Source organism: Crocodylus siamensis, chromosome 6, assembly GCF_052110815.1.
Source record: "Crocodylus siamensis isolate JL-2025a chromosome 6, ASM5211081v1, whole genome shotgun sequence".
Classification (NCBI taxonomy): Eukaryota; Metazoa; Chordata; order Crocodylia; family Crocodylidae; genus Crocodylus; species Crocodylus siamensis.
This window is the reverse complement of record NC_143400.1, coordinates 53,104,645-53,132,544: the sequence shown is the minus strand read 5'-3', so window position 1 is coordinate 53,132,544 and position 27,900 is coordinate 53,104,645. Positions and strand designations below refer to the sequence as shown.

General features: G+C 48.5%; 2 protein-coding genes across 3 annotated transcripts in view; both read right to left on the bottom strand.

Moving 5' to 3' along the window:
• Window positions 1-5,366, bottom strand: part of RAB6B (RAB6B, member RAS oncogene family) — a 104,505-nt gene extending 99,139 nt beyond the window's left edge. Inside the window, exon 1 of the mRNA XM_090051825.1 lies at window positions 5,168-5,366. Within this exon, the coding sequence (XP_089907951.1) occupies window positions 5,168-5,237 (70 nt within the window). The 5' untranslated portion in view covers window positions 5,238-5,366. The remainder of the gene's footprint in view (window positions 1-5,167) is intronic.
• A 15,859-nt stretch (window positions 5,367-21,225) lies between these two features.
• SLCO2A1 (solute carrier organic anion transporter family member 2A1) overlaps window positions 21,226-27,900 on the bottom strand; it is a 105,424-nt gene continuing 98,749 nt past the window's right edge. For both annotated transcript variants that reach the window (XM_090053302.1, XM_090053303.1), the window contains 3 exons: window positions 25,087-25,151; window positions 23,401-23,521; window positions 21,226-22,349 (listed from right to left, as the gene is read on the bottom strand). In XM_090053302.1, coding sequence (XP_089909428.1) covers window positions 22,229-22,349; window positions 23,401-23,521; window positions 25,087-25,151 — 307 coding nt within the window. In that variant the 3' untranslated portion in view covers window positions 21,226-22,228. The remainder of the gene's footprint in view (window positions 22,350-23,400; window positions 23,522-25,086; window positions 25,152-27,900) is intronic.

Genomic DNA, 27,900 nt, shown 5'->3' with positions numbered 1-27,900 from the left:
GCCCATTATCTGGAAAATCCAACGCTTGGATATTAAATTACCATGAAACTTCTCTGGAGATATATTGCACTAAGTGTCTTTGGAAAGGCAAATGGTTTACTTGTCATCTACACAACTGAATGAACGAAAATTAATTTACGGGGCCTTGTCTAAGGGAAATGTTGAACTTGGAGGGACACGCAAGCCTGGTATCAACCAAACAACCCTTTCATGAAGTTAGAGACAACCGTCCTTACGCTGAACTCAGAAAGCAGGGTTAGTTGAACTAAGACTGTCCTCAGAACTAATTCAAGCAATTCTCACACTCAAACTGGTACACAAGGTTTGCACACACTGGTCTCGAGGCAGTAGGCTGGAAGGGGGTATTCTCCCATTGGAACCAACATACAAGCCTAGACAAAACAATGCAGCCAGTAGGCCTAGATTTTCAAGATGCAGGAAATGCTGATTTTATTGTTTAGATTGCAATAGCCCCCAGAAGCGCCAGTTATGGAACAGGATTCCATTGTGCAAGGTGCTGTACAAATACTGAACAAGGTCTCTGCTCCAAACGTCTTACACCCCAAGAATAAAAACAAGAGACAAGCAGTAAATACAGACAAACAGGGAAGCATAACTAAAGCAATGGGACAATATTGGTCACCACAGCCCACTGGCAGGCAAGCTGTTTTTTTTGTAGGCATAGGAAGACCAACCAGGTATCTATATGTTTTAGGTTTGATTCTCCTTTCAGATGAGTGCAAATCAGTCACTAAAGTTAGAATGGCATGAAACTAGCATGAAAGAAGAATAAAACCTACTGTATTAAACCGACTGAATTTCCCTCGTCCCACCAGCATGCCAAGAAAGGCCCTCCGGCACTCTAATGGCTGAGCGGATGAGTGGGTGTGACAAAAGCCATCACAATTTTAATTAATTTTTTTTAAGGACCAGACCTGCTCCTGATATGTCACAGGGAGAATTGAAGAAATAACTGAAATTTCAGTTCAGCAGCAGTTCTGAAATATCAGAAAAGTTCATTTCTTTTTTTTTAAACTCCTGGCATGAAAATGTTCTGTTCAACTCAATTTTAACGTGATTTCTTAGTTGGTCGAATAAAAGATATCATCTCTGAACGAAGAGTTTTAGAGTTTTGCATTTCTGTTCAACCCAAAGACATGCACACACTTTCTATCTCAAGGTCCTGGAAACATTTTAAAACATTTTGGTTTGTAACACTGAAATACATTTCAAAACAAGATATTCCTAATCAAAAAACTGAAAGTGGTTTCAGCTTTTTCCCCCAGAGGCTGGAGATTTTTTTAAGCCTTTTTGTGAGCAGAAACCATTTGGTGAAAAGATCACAAACTCACAAAATGTTTGGGCTAATCAAAACCCAGATTTTCAGTTAAATAGATTTCTGGCTTAAAAATTTTGCCTGGCTATCGCCCCAAGCACTATAACCAAGACAACCTAGTAACTCAGAAAAGTCTCCCAGTACTATGCACACATGATTTGCAGCTCAGTTTCACCAGTATAACATCATTGACACCAGTGGGCTCCTCCTGACATGCAGTCATGTAAAAGAACTCAGAATCCAGCTCAGCTCACCTAGCTTCTCATGCCTCTGACAGCAACATGGATACAGCTGACCTGAAAAACTGGATGGGAACATTACTATAAATAAAAATCCAGTGGGAGGAAAACAAGTTAGCCTTGTTGCTGGATAAACCACTTTTGTTCTCTGCCTATGGGTGCTTGTACACATGATAACAGCAAATCATAAGAAACAGTGGGCTGCTAGGATGCCCAAACCAGAGCCAGACTTAGGTCTTCTGAAGTGACCATGAGTCCTATACTGGGCTTTTTCACTAACAGAAGACACCTCCCAGGTTTTCACTTCAGTGCCAAGATGCCCATAGCACCACTCCTCTGGGTGACAGTGGCCAGACAGGTTATCACTAGCTGAAGAACCAGAGCTCTGTCCTTTGTCATTAAGAACCCAGGACACTTCGGCAGGGCAAGGATGTGGGCAGGATGCTACATTAGGGAGAAGAGGAACAGTGACTTCTTTTGCAGGAGAAAAATGAAGCCCCTTGCAAATAGCCATTGTCCCTTCTGGCTCCTACCCCATGTGGCTGCTTATTTCAAGCGCATCAGAGAGCCACCTCTGGTATCAGCTGCATGTCCTGGTAAAATTGAGTTCAGACAGCTCCACAGCCGCCGATCGATACCACTTCAATCAGACTGTCTTCACTGCCTGGGGGGGAATCTCCCCATTCTGGCTCTGGTGGGATGTGTTGGATTCAGTTTTATGCAAGAATTGACAGGGACATTTTTAACCCTTCCTGCCTCTGTCAAGTATGCTGAGAAAGCAGCTAAGAGATCAACAATGATCCTCATCAAGCAGCTCCTATACAGTGGAAAGGTGAATGACAAGGGACTAGCATAAAATGAGGAGGAGCTGATGCAGCTGCTTCAGATTCTCAAGGCTCTCTGTCTCGCATCCAAGTGAGCTGGTTTATTTGCAGAGAGGGGATTTATCTTGAGAGAAAAATAATAGTGATCTGTACACAAAGATACACACACATCTCGGGGAAGTCCCTGCAGCAACAGAACATATCCTTCCTCTTCAGGAACCTTTCTGCTGAACATGCTCTTGATAAAAGGATGCCTGGGAGAGACAATGAGTAGCCTAAACTCTGAATAAAAGAGTAGGTCAAATCATGCAAATTGTTAGGTTCCTCTAATAAACTCTTACAGTTAGGAAATCTGCAGATCTGAACAACAGAAACACTGCCATGATTTTGAGGAACCTCTTCAAAAAAAAAAAAAAGGCAATTATGAAATCAAAGCAAAGTTTGCAAACGTTAATTTACCAAGCAGCCTCCACCCTCCTCACTTGTATTCATCTTTTCTATAAAAGAAAACAAACACTGTATTTATGGAGAAAATCATGTGTTTCTCTGCACATGGGTATTTTACTTCAAGCTGGTTAATATCACCAGTTGTAAATCAATATATGGTAAGAGCACTCCCATGACTTTTTCCCCCCCCAATGATGTAACACTGGGGAAATCAATAATGCCGGGGAGGTGAAAGGCAAGGTGATCAGATACCATGGTGATGGCAACCAGACAGACAAATGCTAGCAGTATAAAAAGGAACCTTGTAATATGCAGACTATCAGCCTCAACATACCAGCTGTGAAGGTGAAGGTTTCTCCAGTGAACCTTTTCCCCCTTCTTACAGACAAGCAACACCTTTCAAGGTAATGTTTGTCAGGCTCTGATCACAGGCTGCCTTTGTCTGGAAATGGCTCGGCAATGGCTGAACGCAGCTTAATGAGCTTGCCCCCCCACCCCTTTCCTTGGACATTCCACTCTGGGGATGCGGAGGGTGGGAAATGTATTGAAAAGTGGTCCGGTTTCAATTATCACTGGGCTTTTGACTGCAACCAACTGTGGGTTATCAGAGGTTTATTTGCTAGCCAGAAAGCAACCACGTTGGCTAGTTTAGGATGCGGTATCTGCCATCAGATGGAGAAATACTGGAGCCTACATACTGAGGGGAGTTAGTTCACATGGAAGGGGGAGAATGAGCAAGGCGATCTAGACAAGGCTCTCTCTTGGGGAAGAATATTTGGCTGGCTACTTTCTCTACTCGCTGGCCAAGGGCTTACGCGCTCAGAACAGCGTTGCTAATTAGAGGAGAGAGGCTGTATTGTCAGCACGGCGGATTGATTAGTGGAAAAATCTACAACTTCAGAGGCTGCAGTGGAATTTTTGACCGTCCACAGCATCGACATAACTCGGCACCCAGTCAAGTCAATGAATAAATGGCCAGTGGCTTCAACAGGAGCAGAATGAAACCAGTGCTGAGCATTTGGAAAGATCCTGCCCTCTGGGTTTTCAGAGCTAGAGAGCTCAGGTAACAAGTCAATCTCAATTGCCTGGCCCCTGCTCCTAGACTGGGAACATGCCCCTGAGCAAGGCAACCGAGTTGGAGCTAGCCAGGGAAGGACCATTTTAACAGCAGCATAAAAGTTGCCAGGAAAACAGCAGAAGTGTCAAGCTGTCTTTTCTTCTTAATTAACCAGCCACCATTGGGTGAGCAAAACATGGAGAAGCCCAGGGCAGGGAGGGGGGAATGATCAAAGGTTGTGAGCACTGACCAGCACCTGGGGGGTCTTGTTTTGATAAAGGCAAATAAGAGATTTGACAGCAGTTTTAAAATGCAGCTCTGTGCATGTGGAGCCAAGAGCATTTGGTCCCCACTCTGTGTGACAGACAGCGTGTTCATCCAGCACCTCCAAAAATAATTAAAACTGCTTAGCTCTGTGCAGCCTGTCACAGCACTCCCAGCTACAGCAGGCTGGGGAATTTGCCTGCAACGCTACAGGGCTGTATCCCATCTTCTACGGAGAAGTGCATGATACGCAGCTGCTGGGAAGTTGGTCTGCTCCCCTGCCCCTGCCTTTACCACAACCAGAAAGCTAATGGGTGGATTCTCCTGTGGGTATTTCTGTATGTCCTTCCCGGGAACGCCCGTCTACCTGGAAATCCTGTATGCAGCTCCCATTAAAGAAGGGAGCTGAAGAAAGGGCATCCTCCTCTGCACGAGGCTGCCCTTGGTAAGGAAGAGCTGACACAAAAAGCAGCAAAGCAGGGAAGAGAGGAGGGCACTGCAGAGCGGGCAGGGTGGACGGTCCAGCGATCTTTTGTTCCAGCACCCACGCCTGGAAAAGCCAAGCTCTGCCTTAAAGAGAAGGCAATAGGAGGTGCTGCCAGCACCCTGCAGCAGATGTCGGGGGACCTCCGTGCCCTCCACCTTCCCTCCCCGCTCAGGGCGCCCCACGGCACCGCTTTGCTGTGAAAACCCAGCAACTCGCAAGAGAGCCGCAGGCTTGCGACCGCCCGGGCTCTCGGCCGCCAGCCGCTCGCCGCCCCCCGGGACGTTATAAAAGAATGGCCGAGCCCCGCGACCTCCCTTCCGTGTCGTCGCCCTCAAGCAGGCGCGCTCCGGGGGCCGCCCGCGGCCGGCAGGCGGGCGGGCGCTCGGGGGCAGGCGGCGGCGCCCGGCCCGGCCCCCTCCGGGCACCCACGGGCGGCCCCACATCCCGCGGGGTGCTCCCGGCCCGGCCCCCCGGGGTGCCGCAGCCCCCGGCCCGCCCCGCCCCGGCACTCACCGCTCTGCTCGCCCAGAAACACCAGCTTGAATTTCCGCAGCGGGTTGCCGAAGTCGCCGCCCGCAGACATGGTGCAGCCGGGGCGCTGCCTGCGCCGGGGACGGGATGCAGCTGAGGCTGCGGCTCGGCCGGGGCCGTCCCGGGCGGGGATGCGGCGGCTCCGCCCGCGCCTGCGCCTGCGCCGTGCGCCGCGCTCGAGGTGCGGGGGGGGGGACGGGACCGGCCCAGCGCCCCCCCCCCGCGGCACCCTGGGACCAGCCCTGACACCCGGCTTGCGGCCCACACGGACGCGCCTTCCCGCCGGGGGCTGCCGAGGGCCGGGCCGCCAAGAGCGATGGGCCGGAGCCCTGGGGCCACGATGGACGGACGTTCCCGCTGCCGTTTGGCCCGTTCCTCATGACGGCCTCGGGCCAAGATGGACGGACGTTATACTGCTGGAGGTTGGCCAACTCCAGTTGCTGGCCTGGACAAAGGCTGGGGACCAAGATGCATAGATGTTTCAGCTGGAGTTTGGCCCATTCCTCTTGATGTCCTTGCACAAGGACATGGGACCAAGATGGATTCAGAGTGGGATAAAAAAAAAATGGCATTGATGCGCTATCTGCCCCACTATCTGCAGCCCATCCAGCCCTCATCAAGGCCCACGCCGGCCTGCCAGACCCGCGAGCTGCGATGAGACCGAGGTAGAAGAACACAAGCAAAGATGGTTCATTCTTCACTTCATCTGCTGTTCCAGGGGGACCCCCACTCCATGCCTACAATGAGTGAATGCAAGAAAGGAGAAAGAAAATAGCCTGTGTCCCCACCTCAGCTCTTCCCAGCGGCCAGAGGATTCTCCCTGACAGAGTATTGTCACGTGCTCTGTTCAGTGTACTCTCAAATGACTCCAGCAAGGAGGCTTCTTCCTTCCACCTCATCCCCTGGGAAGCTCTAACACAATTTAATAGACCTCTCAGTTAGGAATTTTTCTCTTGATATTCAGACTATATTTTGTTTTGTTCAGCTTCATGCTATTAGTCTTAATTAAATCTGGTAGGAGCATCAAAGTTTCTCCAGTACCTTATTGCTTACACCTCTCAAGTACTTGCAGACACCTATCAGAGCTCCCTCAGTCATCCTTTAAATAGGCCCTTTTATTTAATTGCATTAATCTTTCCTCACAAATTGGCTGCCACAGCCCCAGAATCCCAGTCCTGGTCTCAGAAGGCCAATCTCCTTTTTTCCATGATATGGCCCCTTGGGTTTGCAGGATAAATGAGCCCTGCCTCTAACATCACGCTAGTGTTCATACTGAATTTTCTGCCGCTCTCACGCCGAGATCCTTTAACCATTTCTACTTGCTAGCTGGATTTCTCCAATGGAATATTAAGGTTTGGGATTATTCCCCCCACTCTTCTGAAGTCAAATCTTTTCTTTTCTTTCATTTCTATACTTTATTTCAAATTTTGTAGGCTCCTTTCTGTTCCTCCCTTGTCCTCCAAGGGAGCATTACCTTTTGCCCGGTCTTGCTCCTAACGAAAGAACATTACAAATAACCCAGCTGAAGTGGAAACTGTTCCTGTATACTTCTTCCCACCTAGAGATATTTCTGCTTATTGTTATCCTGCACCCACATTTCTTCAGCCTGATTTTCATTCAAGTGCCAAATTCATTCCCAAGCACAGTGTTAGTTATAGGGAATCACAAAATGGACATGCTTTTTGGGTTTTTTTAAAGATGTTATAGGTTAAGTGAAATCAGAAAGCAAACAGGATGAGCCAATATATAAATCTCCTGAGATCAATGCTGCTAAATCACAGATTAATTTCAACCATCTTGTTTATTCACCATGGCTGCACTTACAGTTTTCCTTACTTTCAGTATTGCTTCCCTTATTTATCAGGGGTGGGATGACATTAAGTTGATTTAGAAGAGGAAAAACTGGCATGGGACTCCATCCATTTCTAAATCCAGGCAGGATACCCTCTTTTCAGTGACTGCTGCTCGAAGTAGCCCTTCTTTCCCACCATGACGTGGTCGTATTAGGGCAGGACACCCAAGTGTCACCTAGCAAAGCAAGAGCAGTGTGGTGGTCAGGAGGAAAGGCTACCTACTGGTGTGGTATTAGCAGACAGGGGTGACAGCTGCCCTATATAGCTCTTCACCAAGCTTTCTCCCAGGCCTTCATTATTGGAGCAAGGCTTTATTTTCAGACTAGTTAAACCAAGGCCAGGCTCATTGGTGTAGTGAGAGAAGTCATAGTTTAGAGATGCTTCTTAAAAGGAGGCTGAGGTAGTTAGGGACTGGGTGGGAAATGGTCCCTCAGTAAGGGAGCAGCTAGCGGTTAGTTAGAAAGAGACAAAGCCAGAGGTTGCCTACTGTTCCACAATTCAAGTTTATGGTTTAGTTCTTCTCCTTCACAGTATGCCTGTGCTTATTCCACCCAATTCTCACTACAGTTGGCTTGATTTTGCTATGCCTCTTTGTTCACCCTGTCTACCGGGGGAAGGATAGGCACAGAAGCCATGTCTCTACAGCACTGGTCCAAGGTCAGTCTTGATGCAACCTTGGATTCTCTCATCTAAGATATGACTCAGTCCTTCCCACTTATATTTTTTAGCTCTTCACCATAAGGACCATCTCAGCTGGGCATATGCATGGTACACAACAATAGGGTCTTGATTTTGGTTGGGGCACATGGTCACTGCCATACCAGTTGGGCAGGGACACCAAATCATGCACCAGGACAACATACTGCAATTTTTCTGTGCCTGTCCTTTTACAGCATCAGATGAAGTGAGTTTGACCTCACAAAAGCTTATGCTATTTATGTGCACATCTGTTCTAGTTAGTCTCTAAGGTGCAAATCTTCTTTACCTTCAGCACACTGCAAGGGCACTTCCTGGAACTGACTGCTTAAGCCAATACATTAAGTCCTGAGGTTGTATGTGCCCTGTGAGGAAACAAGAATATCAAAGATCTCTGAAAACTATAGCACGGGGGCCTGTTTAGTACCCTCAGGGGATATGAGCATTGAACTCTGCTGGGAAAGAAAGCCAGACCATTTTTATCCATCAAAAGATGCCTATGTGTTTGATCGTGAAACTCCACTTGTCTACTGTGCTCTTTTAACCCACAGGCTGGTTTTGCTGCTTCTAGCCTATGTGATGCGATGGATGCAACAAGCTGTTCTTAAGACACACAACTTCAGTCCAAATGCTCCATGCTGGCTCCAGAGAGGAATCATATTTGCATCTGCATGTTCACGTCAAGACCAATATTGCACGGAGGCTGAAAACATTGTTGAAAGAACTCGTTAAAAAGGCACACACCTTATTTGCATGCCAAAAGCCATCACCCTCTGAGGTCCTTTGCTGTTGACACAGCTGGATGCAAGACCAAAAAGGCAACATTACCAGAAACAGTAAGACTTGTCAATAAGAAATCGTTAAAGAAACAGCAGCTGGAGACCATCAAAATAATACAACAGCAATCCATTCAGTGACTAATAAAATCTATGGACCAACTGGTTAAAAAAAAAAAAGGAATAAAAGCCACACACACTAAATAAATAAGAAGCATTTTTAAGAGAGTAAAAGTTAAAGGCTACATTGCTCTAGTAAAGCCATACCACCATTTTCCTTGTTGCAGGGTCTCTGAACAGAGCGACTACATTTTATATACTTTGAATGGACTGATTTCTGGATGCAAGTGCCAACAGGAGAAGGGCATCTTCAGTTTTTTTCCCCCTCGCTTGAGAAAGTCCTTCACTTCCTTCTCCCACACTTCAAGCAATGTTCATCCAAGCACTGTCCCTCCCAGTTCTTTTGGGATCAAGTAGTACTGGAAGGACTTCCCCTTAAAGCCCATCAGGGCCGTTCCTTCACTGGGGATAAAGGTAGGTGAGGCACAGGGAATGCTTCTCCATAATCCTTTGCTCCCAGAGTTCTTGAGTTTGGGCTGAGTTCGTGGGTTACTAATCCGTGAACTGATGACTTGCTCATCATGCACCACAACAGCTATAAGCAAGTATTAGTGTATGAGGCTATGCAGCAAGGTTTAACAAAGGTGACACACACTAGATTGGGACTCAGGATATTTGAGCATTATTCCTAGCTCTGCCACTGTGCTCCGTCAAGGAAGCACATGATTCTCCATGCCAGTGCCGTTTCTCCTTCCACTTTTGGTCTAGTTAGGAAAGATGGGCATGAACTCTTTCCTCCAGAGAGCTTACAATGTACATATACAGCACCTGGCACAACACAGTCCCAATCTTGAGACACCTAAAGACTCTAGTCATTAACATAAGTAGCAATAAATCCCCAGGTAAGGTCAAGACAGTGAACAGAGTATGAAGTGGCTGCTAACCTTCATAACTGTAGGAATCATGAAGAACGGGTATCACAGGACTTTGAAAATCCTAGCCTCCAGATTGAAAGCCAGCTCTGGGGAGTTTTAAAATAAGCAGAAACCACAGTTATGACAGCTGGGTAGTGAAATCCCCAAGCTTGCTGTGCAAATATCTACCAGGGTCTGTCTTATATATTTAATATGTACTGAATGGGTTTTAATCCCTTTTTCTTCATCTCCAGGCTTTCCCTGCCAAGAGGCAAGGAAGGAACACAGGTGTCTGGAAAGCACTCCTTCATGGTATTTAACCAGCTCCTTGTGGGATCAGACAAGCTCCAGTGTAGCAGTATAAATGCAGGTGGGCAAGCGGGGCATGAGTCCCTGCCTAAAAGGGAAAAACGTGCCAGAATGTGCAGGGGATGGAGGTCCTGCCCCCTGCTCTACCTGCACTTCCCAAATCTAGCCCAAAATGTTTCAGCATGAGTGCAGAAGTGTGTGTTAATGAGCATGTCTCATTCTGCAAGGTGCAGTCGTGGAGCTGTGAACTCCATTACTACTCTAAGGGTGAGGGTAATGTCACCCTTTTTTGGCACCAAAACAAGGAGGGTTTTTTTGCCCACTCAACATGGGCATCTGCAGCAGCAAACTTCAGCCCATGGCCAGAGCTTCTAGAGGCAGAAGGTACCAGGGGACAGGAGGAAAGGAAAAGGAGAAGGGAGGACTGCTCCATGCTCAGTCCTGGGCAGTTAAGCCTTTGCCACCACAGCATCCATAAGACCTACCTGCTCCAAGCATGGTACCAAGCATGGTGCTGGGTTCAGTGTTGCTACCCAGGTTAGTTCTACAGCACCAGGTTTCCCACTGGAGTCTAGGGGCTTCATTCACAAATGTATGTAGATGCAGAACTAATATGTAGACACACAACTTGTCTTAAAAACAGAAATAAATAAAATTAAAGGTCAGTTTGGCACCTGAGTACCTTTGTGAAACTGGGCCTAGGTTTTGGCCCACAAGTGGAGCCAGAGAGGAGCTCTCTCACTAGTGAAAAAAGGTTTCAGTCAAGAATGCCCGATATGATGTAGCTATGTTACAGGACTCAACACATGTGGCAAGTCCTGGCTGCTGTTATTAGAACACAGTTTCCTCAAATACCAAACAACCTCAATATACCCATTGTACAGGTGGGAAACTGTGAAGCACGGTGAGGGGTCTAGTGTGAAGCCCCTAAATTGGTGACGAGTCCAGAATTCCAACAAGGCCTTTTGACACCCACTTCTGTGCTTTACCACAAAGCCAGTGGCCAGCAAGGGGAGCAGTCTACCACATGACATTGGAATTGCAGGGAGAACCATGGGCAGTCGAACACAATTCCTTGAGTAGAAATTGGACCAGGGCTCTCCTCTTCTGACTCCTGCTCTTGAAGAAAGTTCACAGAGCTTTTTAGAGCCACCTTTGGAAGAGAAGACACCTTGTGTCCATGTGCCAAAGGAGCCATGCACCTCCATTTTACATGTAATCACCTGTGTGTGTGCTATATGGGCGAGTGCATCCAAGCATTTTTGTGCATTTGTCCAAGTGGCCACGTGACATTATGTCTGCGGTGTTAGAACTGTGACCCTTAATGACCATAAGACATGAAGTCTTGCCCATGATGCAGCATCTGTCAGTCTCTGGCATTGTAGCAGCCAGCATCACCTGGTTTGATAAACCAATTGGGATGTGTCAGGTGGGTCATGTGCAGGAATTAGCAAACTGGCTAAAAGAGACACAGAGAGAGCAGAGCCTTATACACCCTATGGTAACCAATGCCCATATAAAATGCATTTTATTCAATAAAATAATGCAATAAAATTTCCTTTTATTATATAAAAGGAAAGCCAAAAAAGTCAAAGGTACTTACCAGTTTCTCTGAGGCAAACTTGCCATTATTAACACTACCCCCTGCCCCCCACCTAACTCTGTACATGAACTTGGGACAGACGTTGCCTAGTTTATCTCTCAGGAACTGTGAAGTGCCTTGTCATTAGGTTTTTTGCCTCAAGAGGGATAATGTACCTTGATTATTCAGAGCAACAAATCCCATCACTGAAAGTTGCATTTTGCATCTCTCTCACACACTAGTCCCAAACTAGTCACTCCCAGGCCCTTGTGTGGATGCAATTTGCTAAACTAGAATAAAGACTAATTCTGTAACCATGCAATCAGGAGGGAATCATTCAACATATGCCAATGGTTGGAGGGTATTGGCTTCCCCGGTCATTATTTTTGTTGTGTCATAAGAGTTACCCATTTCAAGAGATCTTCACAGCTTATGATCTCCATATCTATGTGCAAGGACACAGCACCAACTATCCGAAACACATTATCACAAGGTAAACAGACTCCATCTGATGTATTTCCAGTTCACCCAGACCTGGAAAGGCTCTTGTGACAATGAACACACCAGTCTCTGTGTTGGAGAATTCAGGAATTGAAATAGGTTCTCATGGTTGGAGACCATAGAAGTTTAATTCCTTCAGATACACCCATATCTTAAAACAATTCTTTTTTGGAATACAGTCACCATCTCAGCCAAGGCCATGACACAGACTATAATCTGCATGTGAGAGAAGACTTCCTGAGGAAAATTTTGTCCACCACAGAAGTTACAGTCTTGGCTGACTTGCATTCATGCTCTACAAACAGTTTTCCTGTTGGGTTCTTGTATTCAGAGATTGCAAGTTATTTTACTAGTGAAGCCTCATTCCTTCTTACTGTCTTTCAAGCTTTAAATCAGTGTTTTTCAAACTTTACTAACTGCAAATACTAGTTTATTTTTTCTTTGCCTTATTCACTCCCCCTTTCATCAACCAACCTAAGCCATCTTGAGCACTTTGGTAGCCTCGCAGCAGCCTGGCAAGTAGGATGCCATAACAGCTGTTTTATAGAGGAGAGATAGAGCACTACAGCTCTGATCTTCAAATACACAGCCTAACTGCATCACAGGAAGCAGAGCTGAACCTGGAATTGAACCTGGGTCTCTCAGTCCCACGATACACACAGAGCACCTTCCCTTGCTACTGTTAGTCTCCAAAACAATCAGGATGACACTGGCACAAGGTTGTTCCTCCTCTGAGCAGTGCTCCAGATCTGAGTGCCAGGAGGGCTTCCATTTGCTCGCTTTTGAAGCTGACACCTAATGCTTGTGCCAGAAAGCCCCTTGCTAACCACACTAGGGCTACAACCACAAAGGATTAACAGCACCACAAGAAAAACAGGTGCTGTGACTTCTTCGTGGTTGTACCACAAAACAGTATGTCACTGTCAGATGGGAAGGCATGAAGCAAGGGACCTAGATCCACATCTGGGCACCTATTCCAACAGACTGTTTTCAGAGATGGGGGGTGGGAAGCAATGAATAGAGGTCTACCAGCCTCTGGAGACCAAGACCACCCACCCTTTTGGCACCACTCCATGGCAGAACCAAGAGCTATAGGACACACATGGAAATGCAGATGATACGAGGATACTAAAGACACCCATCTGGGAACACAGATGAGATGCGGCTGTTCCGGGAGACCAATAAACAAGAGTGGTTTGAAAATTAGTTCATAACCTGGACTGTGGAAGTGCAACATTAACAAGGTGCAGGTGTCTGTGGGTCTTGTCACACATTACACTTGGGATGCATTATATAGATTGTAGCAAGCATTACCATGCGACTTCTCAGAAAACTTTTTAACTCGCAGTAATGCTTACCATGATCTATACAAGAACACATCCCAAGTGCTGGAGCCCTTGAAGACTCTGTTCCAGTGTGCTGCAGGGCCTGGGAGCAAGGAACAGCTCTATATCAGTCCCAGCCCCTGCATGGTGCAGGAGCCACTTCAAGGCTCCAGTGTGCTGCTGGGAGTGACAAACAGTCATGAGTTGCTCCCAGCCCCACAACCACTCTGAAAGTCCCTTTATTGTATTACCTCTGTGGAGCAGTCAGATGTTAGCATTGTCCATGTTAGGCAATGTGATCTGGAGATGCACCTTACCAAAAAGGGCCAAACTTTGCAAAACTATGATGGCATTTAGCATGTGTTTTACTGCTTGAGGACTTGTATTTTAAGTGTAGTTAACATGTTTTAAGCGCGACATGGCCCTATACCACTGTCTAGTCTAGCTTGGATGCTATAGCATTACATCTGTGCCCAGAACAATAAAATATAGAAGGATAAAAGCACAAGACAGGCTCTCAGGGCCAAGCGAAAGCTCCTCCCCCCAATTTGACCTAGAAAGGGGGAGATGAGGCAGCAGTATGGAGTTCTCCACAGTGGCTGCTTACACAGGTATAACCAATCTTTATATCAAATGGAAACAAGAAGCAAACAAGCAAAAATAAGCTCCTGTTCAGAACAAGTGTTTCAAATAGTGCTGGAAAAATACTGCACTGAAAAGCAGAGGTCAAGCTATGCAGGTGCACCAGTGCATGTGCTATCCATTTGCTTCCTGTCCCAAGTAGGCTTGGCCTACATGCCTGTTATCTAGCAGCAAGATGCTGTAATAGCACCTACTGCAAGCAGCTACCCTGGAACAGCTGCTCTGGTTCCTGGCCATAATTCACATCAGCATACAAAGCCATAGTGAGTTACTCTGGTGTAACTGTCCCATCTGTCCAGGCTCAGCGTCTAGTTCCTGCTCCCTTCCCTGGGGACAGGCTTGTGTTAGAGGCTGTCTCCTGGTCTTTGCTTAGAGGGGCAGCAGGTCACAGGTCTTATGCTTGCCTCAGCTCTTTCAGTCTGTGGCAAACAATAACTCTGACAGCTGGCTGCTGCCCAAGCTACCAAAAGCTCTCAGCACAGTCACTCAGCACTGACAACACTGGCTCCCAGGAATAGCAGCTCCTATTTTCTGCCTCGATCCCATGCTCTGTGTTGTTCCGGTGAGAGGAGCCGTCATGTGAATGGACCCAGGGCAGGCCTAGAAATGGCTTAGCCAGCTATACAGACCTTCCCGGGACTACAGGACCTTCCCTGGGGACATAGATGGGCATCAGGGATGCCCCGCACATCTGAGTCCCCATTCTAAGGGTTGGGGAAAGAGTCTTTCATGGGCCAGGCTATCACACTAGTGGGGCAGGCCCAGCCAGTAGTAGCCCATCACAGCCCAGACAGGTAGGAGCAGAAATTCTCTCTCTCCTCAACAGACACAGATTAGGAGGCATAAGAGAGCTTGAGACTCCACTGAGCATTCCCCCAGTCCCCTGAAGTCAAGTCTTCCAGCCCACCTCACTCATCTCAAACACCTCGGATAACTTTGCACTTCCATGCCATAACCCAGCCAGAACCACCTCCCTCTACTCTCACAGTTGCTTGCTGGAATGCAAGACAGTCCTTCCATGTCCCTGACTGCACCAGCCTGGACCCATCCTCCTACTGTAGCATTGACCCCAATTGCTTATCAGCAATACCTTGAGCTCTGCAGGGTCCTAGCTTCCCAGGTCTCTCAGTAACTCTGCCCCCTGCTGGCTGAGGTTTATAGACCCCCATCCCAGAGAGCATAGGCATCTTTGCACCACCTATCTCACAGTGTAAGGGACATGCTCTGGCTTAGCAGGTGCTTCAGTGGTTCCCGCTTAGAAAATGGCTCCTTGGGAAAGGTTACAGTCTGGCATTAATTAGAGCGATTCAGGGGCTACTCTAATGCATACTAAGGGCCAAGTCTTCTCCCATCTCCATCTCTACCTCAGCTGTGCAGGGCCCTATGGCCAGTGGATTAGCATCTCTGTTGCCATTGTTATCACTCACTACATGAAATGGCTTCTGTCCTCTCACACTATTATGCCAACATACTAATTCTCAGGCACAGCTGGGTATTTAGTCAGAGAGGAGAGCTTCCTGCTGTTGGAGCTTCCCTCTTTGGGATCTTCATGAAGTCTTGAGAAATGCAGGATCACCCCCAAGTTGTGATGGACAAAGGGGCTTTGATGGAGTCTCTTTAAGGCAGTGATTCTCAACCAGGGTGTTGGGGCAGGGGTGCCTTGAGATCTTTTCAAGGGTGCCACACAGTGTTAGCACTGTTACATGTGCAGACAGGATTTGTGAGATAAACCCAGAGATTGCAAGATTTCTTCTTCAAACCCAGAAGAATTGTGTTAGGAGTTTTCTTTAGTCAAAAAACAAGTGAAAGTTAAGAGCTGGCAGTTTCTGAGGGGTGCCTTGAACCTAATAAGCAGTGCCTTGAGTTTAAAAGGGTGAGAACCACAGCTCTAAGGAAAGGGAGGAAAAGCACCTGTAGCAGAGCATCACAGAGACACAGCAATGAGTTTGCACACAACCCAGAAAGAGAACCCTGTCTCTCACCCCCCCTACACAAGCCCTGACATTGTGATAACACCCAGTCTTTGCTCAGCCCTGCCCCTGTCAACCTGTTACATCACATGAAAGTATTCCCAATAAAGTAGATAGAAAGTCCAGTGGATAAGGGGGAGCCTCGGTGTCAGGAGTTCCTTGCACCACTACAGATGGCCTGTGTGGTCTAGAGCAAGTCACTCGGCCTGTTTGTGCCTCCCTGCAACATGGAGATATCTACATGCATCTACAACCATAATCTGGTGCTAGGAGCAGCCTGTGCACCTGTGCTTTATGCCTTCCCTTGATTGTGCACTGCCTTCGTGTGCTACATAGAGTGGCATTGACAGGTCAGTATATGAATAGGCTGATTGTTAAGGCTGAAAAGGACTCACCTGAGAAAAATCAATGAGTAACTGCATCCCAGGTGGAATCAGTTCTCAACAACTTTGCAGGTATCTTGGGCAGGGAGAGTGGCAAATCCCCAAGCAGGAAAAGAAAGAATCAGTGTACTTTAGGCCTTTAACACCACAAAGACACTCAAGATGCTTTAGGCAGGACAGACAAACATGAGGGTATGCTTGCCCAGGAAAGGGGCCCCTGCTCAATTGTGCGACCACTCAAGAGGCTGCTCTGTGCAGAGAGAAATACTGATGGACTCCATGGTTCAAAACAAAGCCATGGGTTGCAGAGGGTGCTTCAACTCCTGAGGAGGACTGTGACAAACCCAAAGGTGTTCTAGAGTTGGGAGAAAATGGGAGAGGAGAAAGGCAGGTGGATTTGTGTGTTTGGATCTGTACGTCTCTTACATCATTTCACTGGAGAAGCCTTTGCTGAGCTACTGCACCCATTTGTTTTTATGATTGCACATCCTGATGACTGAGGTCCAAGTGCCCTCAAGGTTGTGTTAATGGAAACTCCTGGAGTTTCTTGGGGGGCCACACTGGTTCTGGGTCCCAGGCAGTGGGGGTATAGGTCCCACTTTTATGGAGGAATAAACAGACAGTGAACTTGTGTCCTGGAATCTTAAAACAGGCCTGGTGGGCTGGGACCCAGAAGTGGGTGCATGTCAAGGAGAGGAAGCTATTGGGGCTGTGGAGAGATGGGCAGAAATATCCTTTGCCTCCTGCACTTAGGGGCGGTGAGAGGTGCTCTGATACTATAGTTTTGGGGGGGGGCAGGGGGGTCCATGCAGGCATGGGTGGATCCAGGATTTTGTGAAGGGTGCAGGAGCAGCTATTAGTGCTGTAGGGTGGCTGCACCCCTGCTCCAACTCCATCCCCAGGAGGAGTACTGAATCTCAGGGGCAGCAGCAGGGATTTTTTTTTTTTTAAGTCTCCAAATCACTTAAGACTCCCACCCCTTGTTTCCCCCCGCCTGGCACCCTCTCCCTTCCCCTCTGATCTCAGCAACACATCCCATCCCCTCCCACTCACTCCTTTCCCTACGTGCCACTGTCCAGGCTGATCAGGGCAGCAGGCTCAACAGGGGAAAGCAGTGAGTGAAATCTCCCTTCCTGCTAGGCACCCCAGGTGTCCTCTGCCAGCCAGGGAGAACCAGTACCATGCTGGGACGCCTGCCAGCTACTGTCTTCTGCTGAGCCTGGCTGCACCAGTTCTGGAGCCCCTTGTTCCACAGCCCTCTCAAACCAACACTCTCCCACTTTATTTCCCAGCAAGGACCTGCTCTTGCACCTAGCTGACAATGCACAGCTAACGTAACCCTACAGACAGGGTGGCAAATTTGAGGGGGCAGGAAAAGTGGTTCCTGTTAAGCAGTCAACCCATGAGTAAGCAATTATGTAATTATATTGTAGTGACATAGCAGGAAGCTGCAGGATCCATGGGCTAGGGCGACTACAATGCAGCCTTCTGCTTCTGGGAGCAGTATCCTGTTTTTACACATCCCTGGTTCTGCTCTTAGGCTTTGCAAATGGAAGGTGAGTATTATTTACTTTGTGGCAGTACCATAAGGGGCTGCGAAATACCCTGGGATGTTCTGGCTGCATGAGGCCTGATCCAGGCCTGTCCTGGGCAAAGTTGTAGTGAAGGCATGTTCTTCCCTGGCTGCTGATCCCATGGGTGTGCAGACTTCAGACAGCAGCCAATGTGCTAGCTGCCTAGGGATGTTGTGGGACCATGCAGGGCATGGATGTGAGTAAAGGAAAGACTTCCCAAGGTTTCCCTGGACAGGGGAAGCAATTGCTCACCACTCACCAGTGGCTGCTTTGCATGGGCAGATGCATGGATTCCCTGTGGGGGGCTTGTGTCAGTGTATATTTGCCACTTGTGGATGCTGTGACCCAAACCACTGCCTGGGCAGCCCAGTCGTACCGTGGGGTCCAGGTTCAGTGCTGCTCCTCAAAAGCTTTGCAGGCACCAGAAGAGCGGTTCTCAGTGCCCATGCCAGTGCCCTGGCAGGACCCACAACTGGCAGCGAGGCATGAGCCAGGGCCAAAGCAGGAGGGACAAGGTTAGTGCTGGGCGGGAGGCTGGCCTGGCAAGCAGAGCCTGGGTTGCCACTGCAGGGGCGACTCAGACTTGGCCCCATCTCCTGCCATGGCTGCCTATCTCCTGTCCTCTTGGCAGAGGTTTTAGCAGACTTTCCTCCTACAGGTCTCCAGAAAAGGGATCCCCAAGTTCTGCACTTTGCACCTTGGCTAGGGCTGGGGTCCTTCTCCCGAGGTCCTGGCACCAGCCCAATGCAAGCAAGCAAGGGGCAAAGCATGGACCACCCCCCTTTCCACCCCAGGGGCAACCAGGGCCCTGTGCCAACTGGTGCAGGACTAGCTTGGCTTGGTCCATCCAGGCTCTGGAAAGCCCAGCTCCTGTAGAGAACAGCTCAGGGGGGAGACTGGTCCTCCCAAGTGTTGGGGCAAGCTGGTCTTTGAAAGGGCAGCGCTGCCATCCAGTGGCAAAGGGAACACAGCACTCCTGCATGAAGGAAAGGAAGGGAAAGGACTAGAGACGGGAGGAGTGAGGGGTGTGGGTAAGAAAGGCAGCAGGACAGGTCAGAAACAGGTGTGGAGAAAGTTAGGAGGAGCGATTAATGGTGCACCCAGCGGAAATACCAGGCTGCTCAGCTTGACAGCTCCCGTCTATTTTTTTTCGTCTTTTACTTCCCCTTTGACTATCACACAGCCGTGTTCCCCGTCTCCTCCCGAGGCATTTGTGCTGCCTCCCAGGACAGTGGGTGGCAGAGAGCCCCGTGAACGAAATGGTAGCTCTTCAGCCTCCCCTAGTGGCCACACCTGGAGGGGGAGGTCATGACACTATATGCCTTTCATGTGACATTTGGGTCTGTCTGTTAGCCCATCCCCAAGCTAATCCCATTTATGGCAGGACTTGGGCAAAGGAGGACCTTAGCTCACTACAACGGGGCCCATTGCCCTGATCCCAGTTGTAAACTTCCCCTTTCCCAATTGGCCTACCAGGCCTTGCTGTTAAAATTAACCTGGGAAATGTCCTGCCTTGATATAGAGGAGGAACCTGAAGATACCAACCTACTGGGGCTTATTTGCCCTCTGGCTGCCATCTTGTGATCTTGATTGCTCAGTTCATGAGTTCAGCCCATTCTGGGCCTTACTGTCTTTGGGCTGCAGGTGCTACCTACAGCTTAACCCTTCAGCCATGGCAGCAAGCACATAGGCACCAGAGGTCCTAGCTGTCAGGGCTTTTATATCTACACCTTTCAACCTATGCCTCCGACTGGTCAAACACAAATTCCAGCTTAAACTTGCCCCCTCTGGCATACAGACACAGTCAGTAGCCTGCCACCTCTTTCTCTATGGGGCTCACTCCCCTGCAGGTAGATGCATCTCTCCTGGTGCTGGTCACAAACGCCCCCGGCATCGCAGCAGGCTTGCCCCATTCAGGGCTACTCACTGTCCCTTGCACTCTTCCTTCACTGTTGTTGGGGTCTCAGTGCCCTCCTGGCTGCTGGGGTGAGCTTTTATACTTGCTGGCCTGTCCCCTTTTCCAGGCACCTGACTCCGGCTGCTCCACCTGGTCAGGGAGTCTCTCCTGGCCTCTGCAGTGCCTGCTAGAGGGGGTTGCTGCCCTGTTCTCCCTGTAAGGTCCCTTTCAGGCTTCTGGCAACTGCTAGCCCACAAGGTCTGAGTCGTAAAGGGGCCATGCCAGTCTTCCAGGCTTTTCCACCCATTCTCAGTATGAGGGTTTTGACTCCCTCCAACAACTTGCCTGTGCTCCTGGGGCTGTATTCCTTCTGGGTGAGAAGGCAGCCTGCTCAGAGCACAGCCCGCGTCTGCAAGCACCACTGTCAGATCTTCCTAAAGTCACCGTGCAGACGCACTGGGAATTGTTCCTCTTACCCAGAGGCAGCCTATGCTCTAGTTCTAGATTTATTCCCCACCAATGACTGGAGTAAGGCATTGTTAGTGTAGGAACAAGCCTGTCCGGCATATGCCTTTTCATCTATTGCTGCCATGCTTGCCTTTTTCTTCTTCCATGCTACCACGACCCATACTTCTGGGACAAAGCCGCAGTGTACAACACAGCCCTCCTCTGCAGCTGTCATGTTATGCTGCAGTTTATTCCAGATATTTATTAGCACCACCATGAAATAGCTCTGCCTGAGTTCCTGGCAGGACTTAGTTCTATTTTTCTAGGCCACAGGTTAAAGTCAGAGTTTTTTGACATGGGTGCCTACCATGATGTGCAGAAGTAGGACTGGCCTGATTTTCAGAGAGGCCTGCCACCTCCCACTCTCCCCGATTTCAGTGGTTTGGAAATCCGAGTTCTCTATGCGTCTCCTGTTGTGGGATTCAAATTCAAGAGCCCCTTAGAAAGCATTGACTCAAGCAACTGGCCGAAGGTCTCCTGGCCCATAGCAGAGCTGGGAATAAAGCTCAGATCTCCTAGCTCCTCATCCTGTGCCTTTCCCCCTCAAGCTCTCTTTCCTACACTTTGCCTAGGGTTGGGTTTGCTCAGCTGTCAGTGCCAAATTTGCAAGTGCTGAGAGTGGCCAGATTTTCTGAAAAGCTGAGCTACCACTTGGCAGAAGCTCTGAGAACAACCTGGAGAGGTGGAGGGGAAATGTTCACACAAAAAATGCACGAAAATAAAATAATTCCTTCCAAGGTCTCCTGACAGGCTCCAATGACCCTCTGGAAGAGCCACAGCCTGAAAGTACTTTCCATTCACTCTCAGATCCAACTGATCATTTTTCCAGCACATTGCCTGTTGGGTTAGTCCTGTGCTTTCTACATAGGCATGCCTGCCACTGCAATGGCACGTGCCATGTGGGCCTGATTCAGTGAGGTCTCACATGCCCTCATTTCCAGGGGACCACAGCAAGAGGTGATGGTGACCCTAGGTCACCACAACAAACAGTCCTGGGGAGAGGAAGGAAATCTCTGGGCTGGTTCGTACTGGGAAGTCAGGAAAGCAAGCAGAGGGTTGCAAAAGTGACGTTTATTTTTTTAAAAAAAACAGGTATCTCATAATAAACTACTGGTATTCATATCATACAGTTAGTCTACCTGTGTCCACAGTGACCTGTGTGCGCAAGGGGGAGAGGATATGGAGGGGGAAAGATCGCTGAACAGAGAACATAAATTTCCTCATATTGGTCCAATACTGGTCACCCTCCCCACGCCGGCCCCTCAGCCCAGCCCAGCCCAGCTTTCCTTGCCCTGTGTGGGATAGAGAGCTCACTTCAATCCCATATAACAAGTGTGCTGGCAGGGCAAGTGTTTTCACGGAGGTGGGACAGGGCCAGGCAGCAGGCGCTGCTCCTCGTCAGTCACCCCCAAACTTACGCACACTGCTTTAGTGGCTGTAACAGCTTGAAGCCAAGTAGGATGTGTCACCTGTGCCATTCCCATATGTTGAAGTTTTCCAAGAGGCCACGTGCTCCTGAGGCTGTCCAAGGGCTCAGCTGGCAGAAGGGGCCCCTGCAGGAAGCCCTGCCCCCTCCCCACGGTTCAGACCCCTCTTGTATTTCTTCCCTGAGACACAGAAAGAACTGTCCCTTTTTCCTTAGTGATGGATGGCACTCTGCCAAGTAACACGTGGCCCTCTGATCCCAGCTCCGTCTCTTCACAGGTTCTGGCCTGTGGGCTCTTTTCCTCTACACAGGCCAGGGAAACCCCACTGACACTCCCTGGGAGAGTCAGCAGCATGGTGGCACTTGGTCTGCAACCCCGATCCACTGCCCAAGGCAGCTGTGTGACCCCCTCCAAGAGCCCCCTACCCTTGTCCATTCCTTGGAAGCACAAAGAAGTCTCACCAGTCAGCGTAGCTGGGTTACAGAACAGATTGCAGAGACGAGCAGAGCTCAGCTGCTAGTACTGAGTTGTTCTCTTACAATAAAAAATGAACAGAAGGCTAAGTACTGATAGTAAATACAGATCAGCTAGGGAGAGTGCCCTTCTGGGCAGTCCACAGGGGCAGGGCTAAACCAGACCAGCTGCCTTCTCCTGTACATTATATTCCTTGCTTTTCTTCACCCTCCAGCTGATGAGGATGACCAGCAGAATGCCGAGGAGTTTGTATCCCACCTGGAGACCCAAATATCTGCCAAGAGGAAAGAGAACAAACAATGTGAACCTCACAGAGCAAACTCAGGAGCTGCCTTAGCTGTTTTTTGTCCTTTCTTAGGATGCCCTCACTTCCTGGTGGAATTGGAGCCCAGAACTCAGCCGAACTTTCTCAGTACGACAAAACGGGGCATGGGATGGGAACTCAGAGTGGGAGGTCGAGGTTATTGTCTCAGCTCTGCCATTGACTTGCTGTGAGCTGTAATTTTCCCTGCTCCTCTCCTGTCTTTTCTTTGTCAAAACTGTTACCTCCTTAAGTCAAAGAGCATCCCCCTGCTTTGTAAATACCCAGTGCCATTTTCCCTCATTTCAATGGTAACCTTTTGGCAGTATTGTTACACAGACAATGCCGATACAAGTAATGTGCCATGCAAAAATCTGTCTTCCCTTGCTAACAGCCTAGAGCACTGGGGTTGTATGACGGCCATAATAATTTAAGGACCTGCCTTAAAAAAAAAAGTTAAACAAAACCCCGCCAAACCCCACCTTTCTTTAAATGCACTGGTATAAAGGCACTAAAAACAAAAAGCATGTGCTTGATCCCCCCAAAGGGTACTAATCACAATACGATTATTAGTTTTTCCATAGGTCTTGCACTGTCCTGTCTACTTCTTTCTTAGCACCACAGTTGCTGGATGGTAGAAAACTGGACAGGGGGGAGAGTGGGGGGTTCTCCTGTTATTTAGAGTGGATTCTGCTGTGACTGCTCATCCACAGCCCCTTTCTCCCATACTACCTTCACAATGCCTTTGCTTGTTCTGATCTTCCAGTCCCTAACTAAGCCCCTGGTAGATGCTGAGCATGCAGCCTACTCTCCAAACCCCTCTGCTTGCTATTTTTGCACTCCCACAAGCTGCACTGTAAAAGGAAAAATAAAAAATTCTCTCAGGAACCCAGTTTCCACCACCTCACTCTCTGCCATGTGACTGTCAAATGGTTCCTAAAGACCCTGGGCCAGTGGAATCCCTTTGAGAGCTGTCAGCCTAACTCATCCGGGCACAGTGATGGTGTGGCTGCCCAAGCCGTACCTGTTGCGCAGGAAGTCGTTGTTGTAGTACACACAGAATTCTGTGCTGTTGTTTCGTGGCATCCACAGGATGCAAGCGGAGTCAATGAGGGCACCAAACAGGGATGGTGCTGGGAGCCAGGCTTTAGGCAAAAGGAGAAAGAAAGAAAGAATGAGGCCATGTGTTACATACTGTAAGCTGCTGCACACACGATGAACATGCTTATGGTTCCAGAACAAGTTTATGCCTCCAAGCTGTTTCAAGGCAGCCCTGAACTATAGCCTGACCTCCAGCAGGTCCAGCGCACCATTGCCAGAGAGCCTTGTCCCTTGCAAACTGATACAACCGCTAGGGTCTCAGAGGTCAACACCCTCTCACCACTCTTTTGTTTGTGCTGCTCCCTTTAGCCCAACCTCCAGCTAAGCCATTCTCTGCAATATCAAGAAGTAAAGCATGACCTTTCTTCTTTGTAACCTAGAACTGAACACCAGCAGCCATCTTTATTTTTTCCACAGGTTCCCAACTGGCTACCTACTCTTACCACTCCTAGTTTAATGTTTCACCTTCTCCTTTCCTGTATGCCACTCAGCCTCCAAACGCAAGGACCCAGTTCCGATTCACATCACACGTGCATCATAAAGGATTCTCAACTTGGTCACCAGTTGCACTTAGGGCTCATGTTAAGCTGCTTTATACAGCCAAGGAGAGATGTGAGACTGATGTTAATTGGTGCAGCTCAATGGATTGGAGCTGTGGTAATTTTCACCAGCTTCTAATTTGGCTGTGCAAAAGCAGCATGAGCATAAATGACAACTTCTCTTTCTTTATTGCTTTTGTAACAGTTGCTTTACCTGTTGTAGGAAGACTGCTATATTAAGATGCATAGTGTCATGCAACGCACCAGCCCTTCTATTGGAGTCCATCAGCATAGCTCTGCTGTTATCAATGGAGCTATGCCAAATGACACCAGCCTGGCTGTGACTCAGTATGTTTGTCACTAGGGTTGTAAGACCTTTAATGCCCATAAGTACTCAGGGCATCAGCTCTGACTCATGTGAATCTTGCTTCCGCCTTTTTCTGGTTTCTGGTGCTACATCTCTGTACTTCAGAATAAGACTGTCATAAAATGGGTAAACAATGCATAACTGTCTAGAAGAGGAATAACTGAGCCTTTGTCTGATGGAGAGGCCCAGTGGACGCGGACAACTTCCAATCTGCTGGAACACTGTGGAAGAGGAGCTTAAAGCAGCCACCACCAGATTGTCAGTTCTTTCCAATCCACAAGAACAGATGGACTCTTGGGACTTAAAAATAATAATGAATTAGGCTGCCAAAGGAAATCAAATTGAGAAAGGACTAATTTCAGTTTCACAGAGCCTTGCTGTCTCCTCAACAGTCTCCATCTAATGCCTTTCATGCTTCATTCCCTTCAGTGTAGACTCTGGCATGGTTGGCATGGGCAGCTGCAACAAGACAGACAAGGTTCTTTGGGTAAATATGATATCTTTTATTAGGCCAGCTAAACAGTTGGAAAAATTGTTCTTTGCAAGCTTTTGGGCACAAGAGCCCTTCTTCATTCGAACATTTTTTCCAACCATTTAGCTGGTCTAATAAAAGATATCACATTGACCTACAGAACCTGGTCTGCTTATGTCCTTAGACCAACACAGCTACAACCAACCACCCTGTAACAAGACAGGCACTCACCTAATAGTCTCATCAATAAGAACTGGACTCCGATGGCAAATGATTTTTCATCCTGGTTCACCACCCTGCAGGGGGAAAGGTCCAGAGGTTCAAGTCCAGAGGAGTCTGGGTTCATCATTTAGAGTATACTGCCCTGAACAGGTTGGGATTTGCCTTCCAGTGATTTGGGGTTTGTCCTGTCTTATGAGGCATGCAAAGTTTACAGTTCCATCTAATCAGGCTTGTCTGTGGGTATGAATAAGTGGAAAGCAGAGGGGAGGGAAGTGATGAATGAATAATTTCTGAGATAATGACATCTGATTCAGAGGGGACAACACCAGTGGCTGAAGCCGTTTTGAATACAGACAGCTTTTCTTGGCAAAAATTTGCAAAAGAAATGAAAAAATAGTGGATTTCTTTTCAGAAACAGTAGATTTTTCTTTTTTCTTGAAAACTGGAAAGTTTCTGGCTTTTTTTTTTTTTTGAAAATGGCAACCAAATATTTTCCAGGTTTTGAGTGGTTCTGGCTGACTGTGGTTTTTGAAAGCTAACAAGTTTTTGGTTTTCATAAAGAAACTTTCATAAGAAAAATAAAACATTTCATTTACGAAAAAAGGCTGTGATGGTGATAGCAGTCATTGGTTGGTAGGTGGATTTACTGACATGATGTTAGGGGTGGGGTTGAAAAGTAAAACTGGAGCAGGAAAAGCAACCAGGAGAAGGGCGTGACAGAGTAAGGTAAACTGGGGAAGGAAGTTCACAGCTTCTTGAGTGTGTTGCTCTGCTGTACCCTCTCAATGACATGGTTTACACCATCATTTGCAACTACATGATGGTGTTATCATTTAGTATATCTAGACGCCAAAAAGTAACTTTCATGAAGGCCATGAAACAATTTTATGGTGTCATACAGCCCATGAAGAGTGCTGTCCTTCTGCAACCCAGGGTCCTTGGTCTGATCAGGAGATGGGTTGATAGGTTCCGACCTGAGGAAGAATGTAGCTTTGGGAAGAGCAGCATGCGGGCAAAGAGACAGGGATAAAGGACAGGAAAATGAAAAAGTCATGGCTGCCACATTCAGCTGGGAGTAAAAGGCCACTGGGGAGCTCATGGTCCTTAGGTTGTTTCATAGTTTCATAGTTTCTAGGGTTGGAAGGGACCTGAGCAGATCATTTAGTCCGACCCCCTGCCATGGCAGGAAAGAGTACTGGGGTCAAACGACCCCAGCAAGGTGTTCATCTAACTTCCTCTTAAACACCCCAGGGTAGGAGCCTGCACCACTTCTCTTGGAAGCTGGTTCCAGACCCTAGCCACCCTGACCGTGAAGTAGCGCCTCCTGATATCTAGCCTAAATCTACCCTCTGCCAGCTTGTGACCGTTATTCCTGGTCACTCCTGGCAGTGCTCGGGGGAACAGGGACTCCCCCAATGCCTGCTGGTCCCCCCTGACTAGTCTGTAACAGGCCACAAGATCCCCCCTCAGCCTTCTCTTGTGGAGGCTGAACAGGTTCAGGTCCCGTAGCCTCTCCTCATAGGGCCTGCCCTGCTGCCCCTGATCATACGAGTGGCCCTCCTCTGGACCCTCTCCATGTTGTTCACATCCCTCTTGAAGTGCGGCACCCAGAACTGGACGCAGTACTCCAGCTGCAGCCTGACCAGTGCCGCACAGAGGGGGAGGATCACCTCCTTGGACCTGCTCGAGATGCATCTGTGGATGCATGCCAAGGTAGGCCTTCCTGACTGCCTCCCCACACTGCCGGCCCATGTTCATCTTGGAGTCAATGATGACCCCCAGATCCCTTTCCACCTCCATGCTGACAAGAGGGGAGTTCCCCAACCTGTAGGTATGGTGCCGGTTGTTCCTCCCGAGGTGCATCACCTTGCACTGGTCTGTGTTGAAACCCATCCTATTCTCGTCTGCCCACCCCTGTAACCTGCCTAGGTCTGATTGTTAATGGATCTGGGCTGCATTCAGTCTTTCTTCACCTCCATAGCAAGCCACAGAGATAGCCACAAGCCAGATACAGAGCTGATTTCATAGACATTAGGGCTGGAAGGGACCTCAGAAGATCATCGAGTCCAGCCCCCTGCCCAAAGGGCAGGAAGTCAGCTGGGGTCATAGGATCTCAGCAAGATAAGCATCCTACATTGAATACCTTCAAGAGTAAATTGGTGCTTTAACCACCTACAATGGCAGGCTGTTCCAGACCTTGGGGGCTCAGACAGTAAAGACATTCTTCCATATGTCCAGCCTGAAATGGTCTTGCAGGAGTTTACAACCATTTGATGTTAATCCACACAGCTCCCCAGATGCCCCATTGTTCTGGTATTAACCTCTGTCAAGCTCTGCTGGTAAGCAGTCAGTGAGGATCTAGCCCATGGTGCCTCTCCTTCTCCACCCTGTCTTTACAAAACATGCAAACTGGGATCAAACCCTCCCTGCTGCCTCTTGTCAATGATGGCCTTCGGCCTGGGTGAATTGTGAAGCCACAGAGGGCTCCTGCCAAATGCAGCCACTCAGGCCATCACAGGGAATGGCATCCTCATGTCCCCATCCCACAGGCCACAGGTCCACCCCATCAACCAGGTAAAGAGTTCTTCACCTGTCCTCTCTTGGCTCCACCTGGAGGGTCTGTTTAGAGGTACTATGATGACAGCTCATCACAGCTCATTGCGGTAAGTTAGTCTTACCTCAATCCTGGGTAAGTTTTTTGAGAGAATTATCCTGGCATATGTCCACAAGGGGCCAGCAGGGGACATTATGCTTAAAGGCAACCAACATGGGTTCATTAGAGGCAGGTCCTGTCAGACCAACCTGGTGGCTTTCTATGACCAG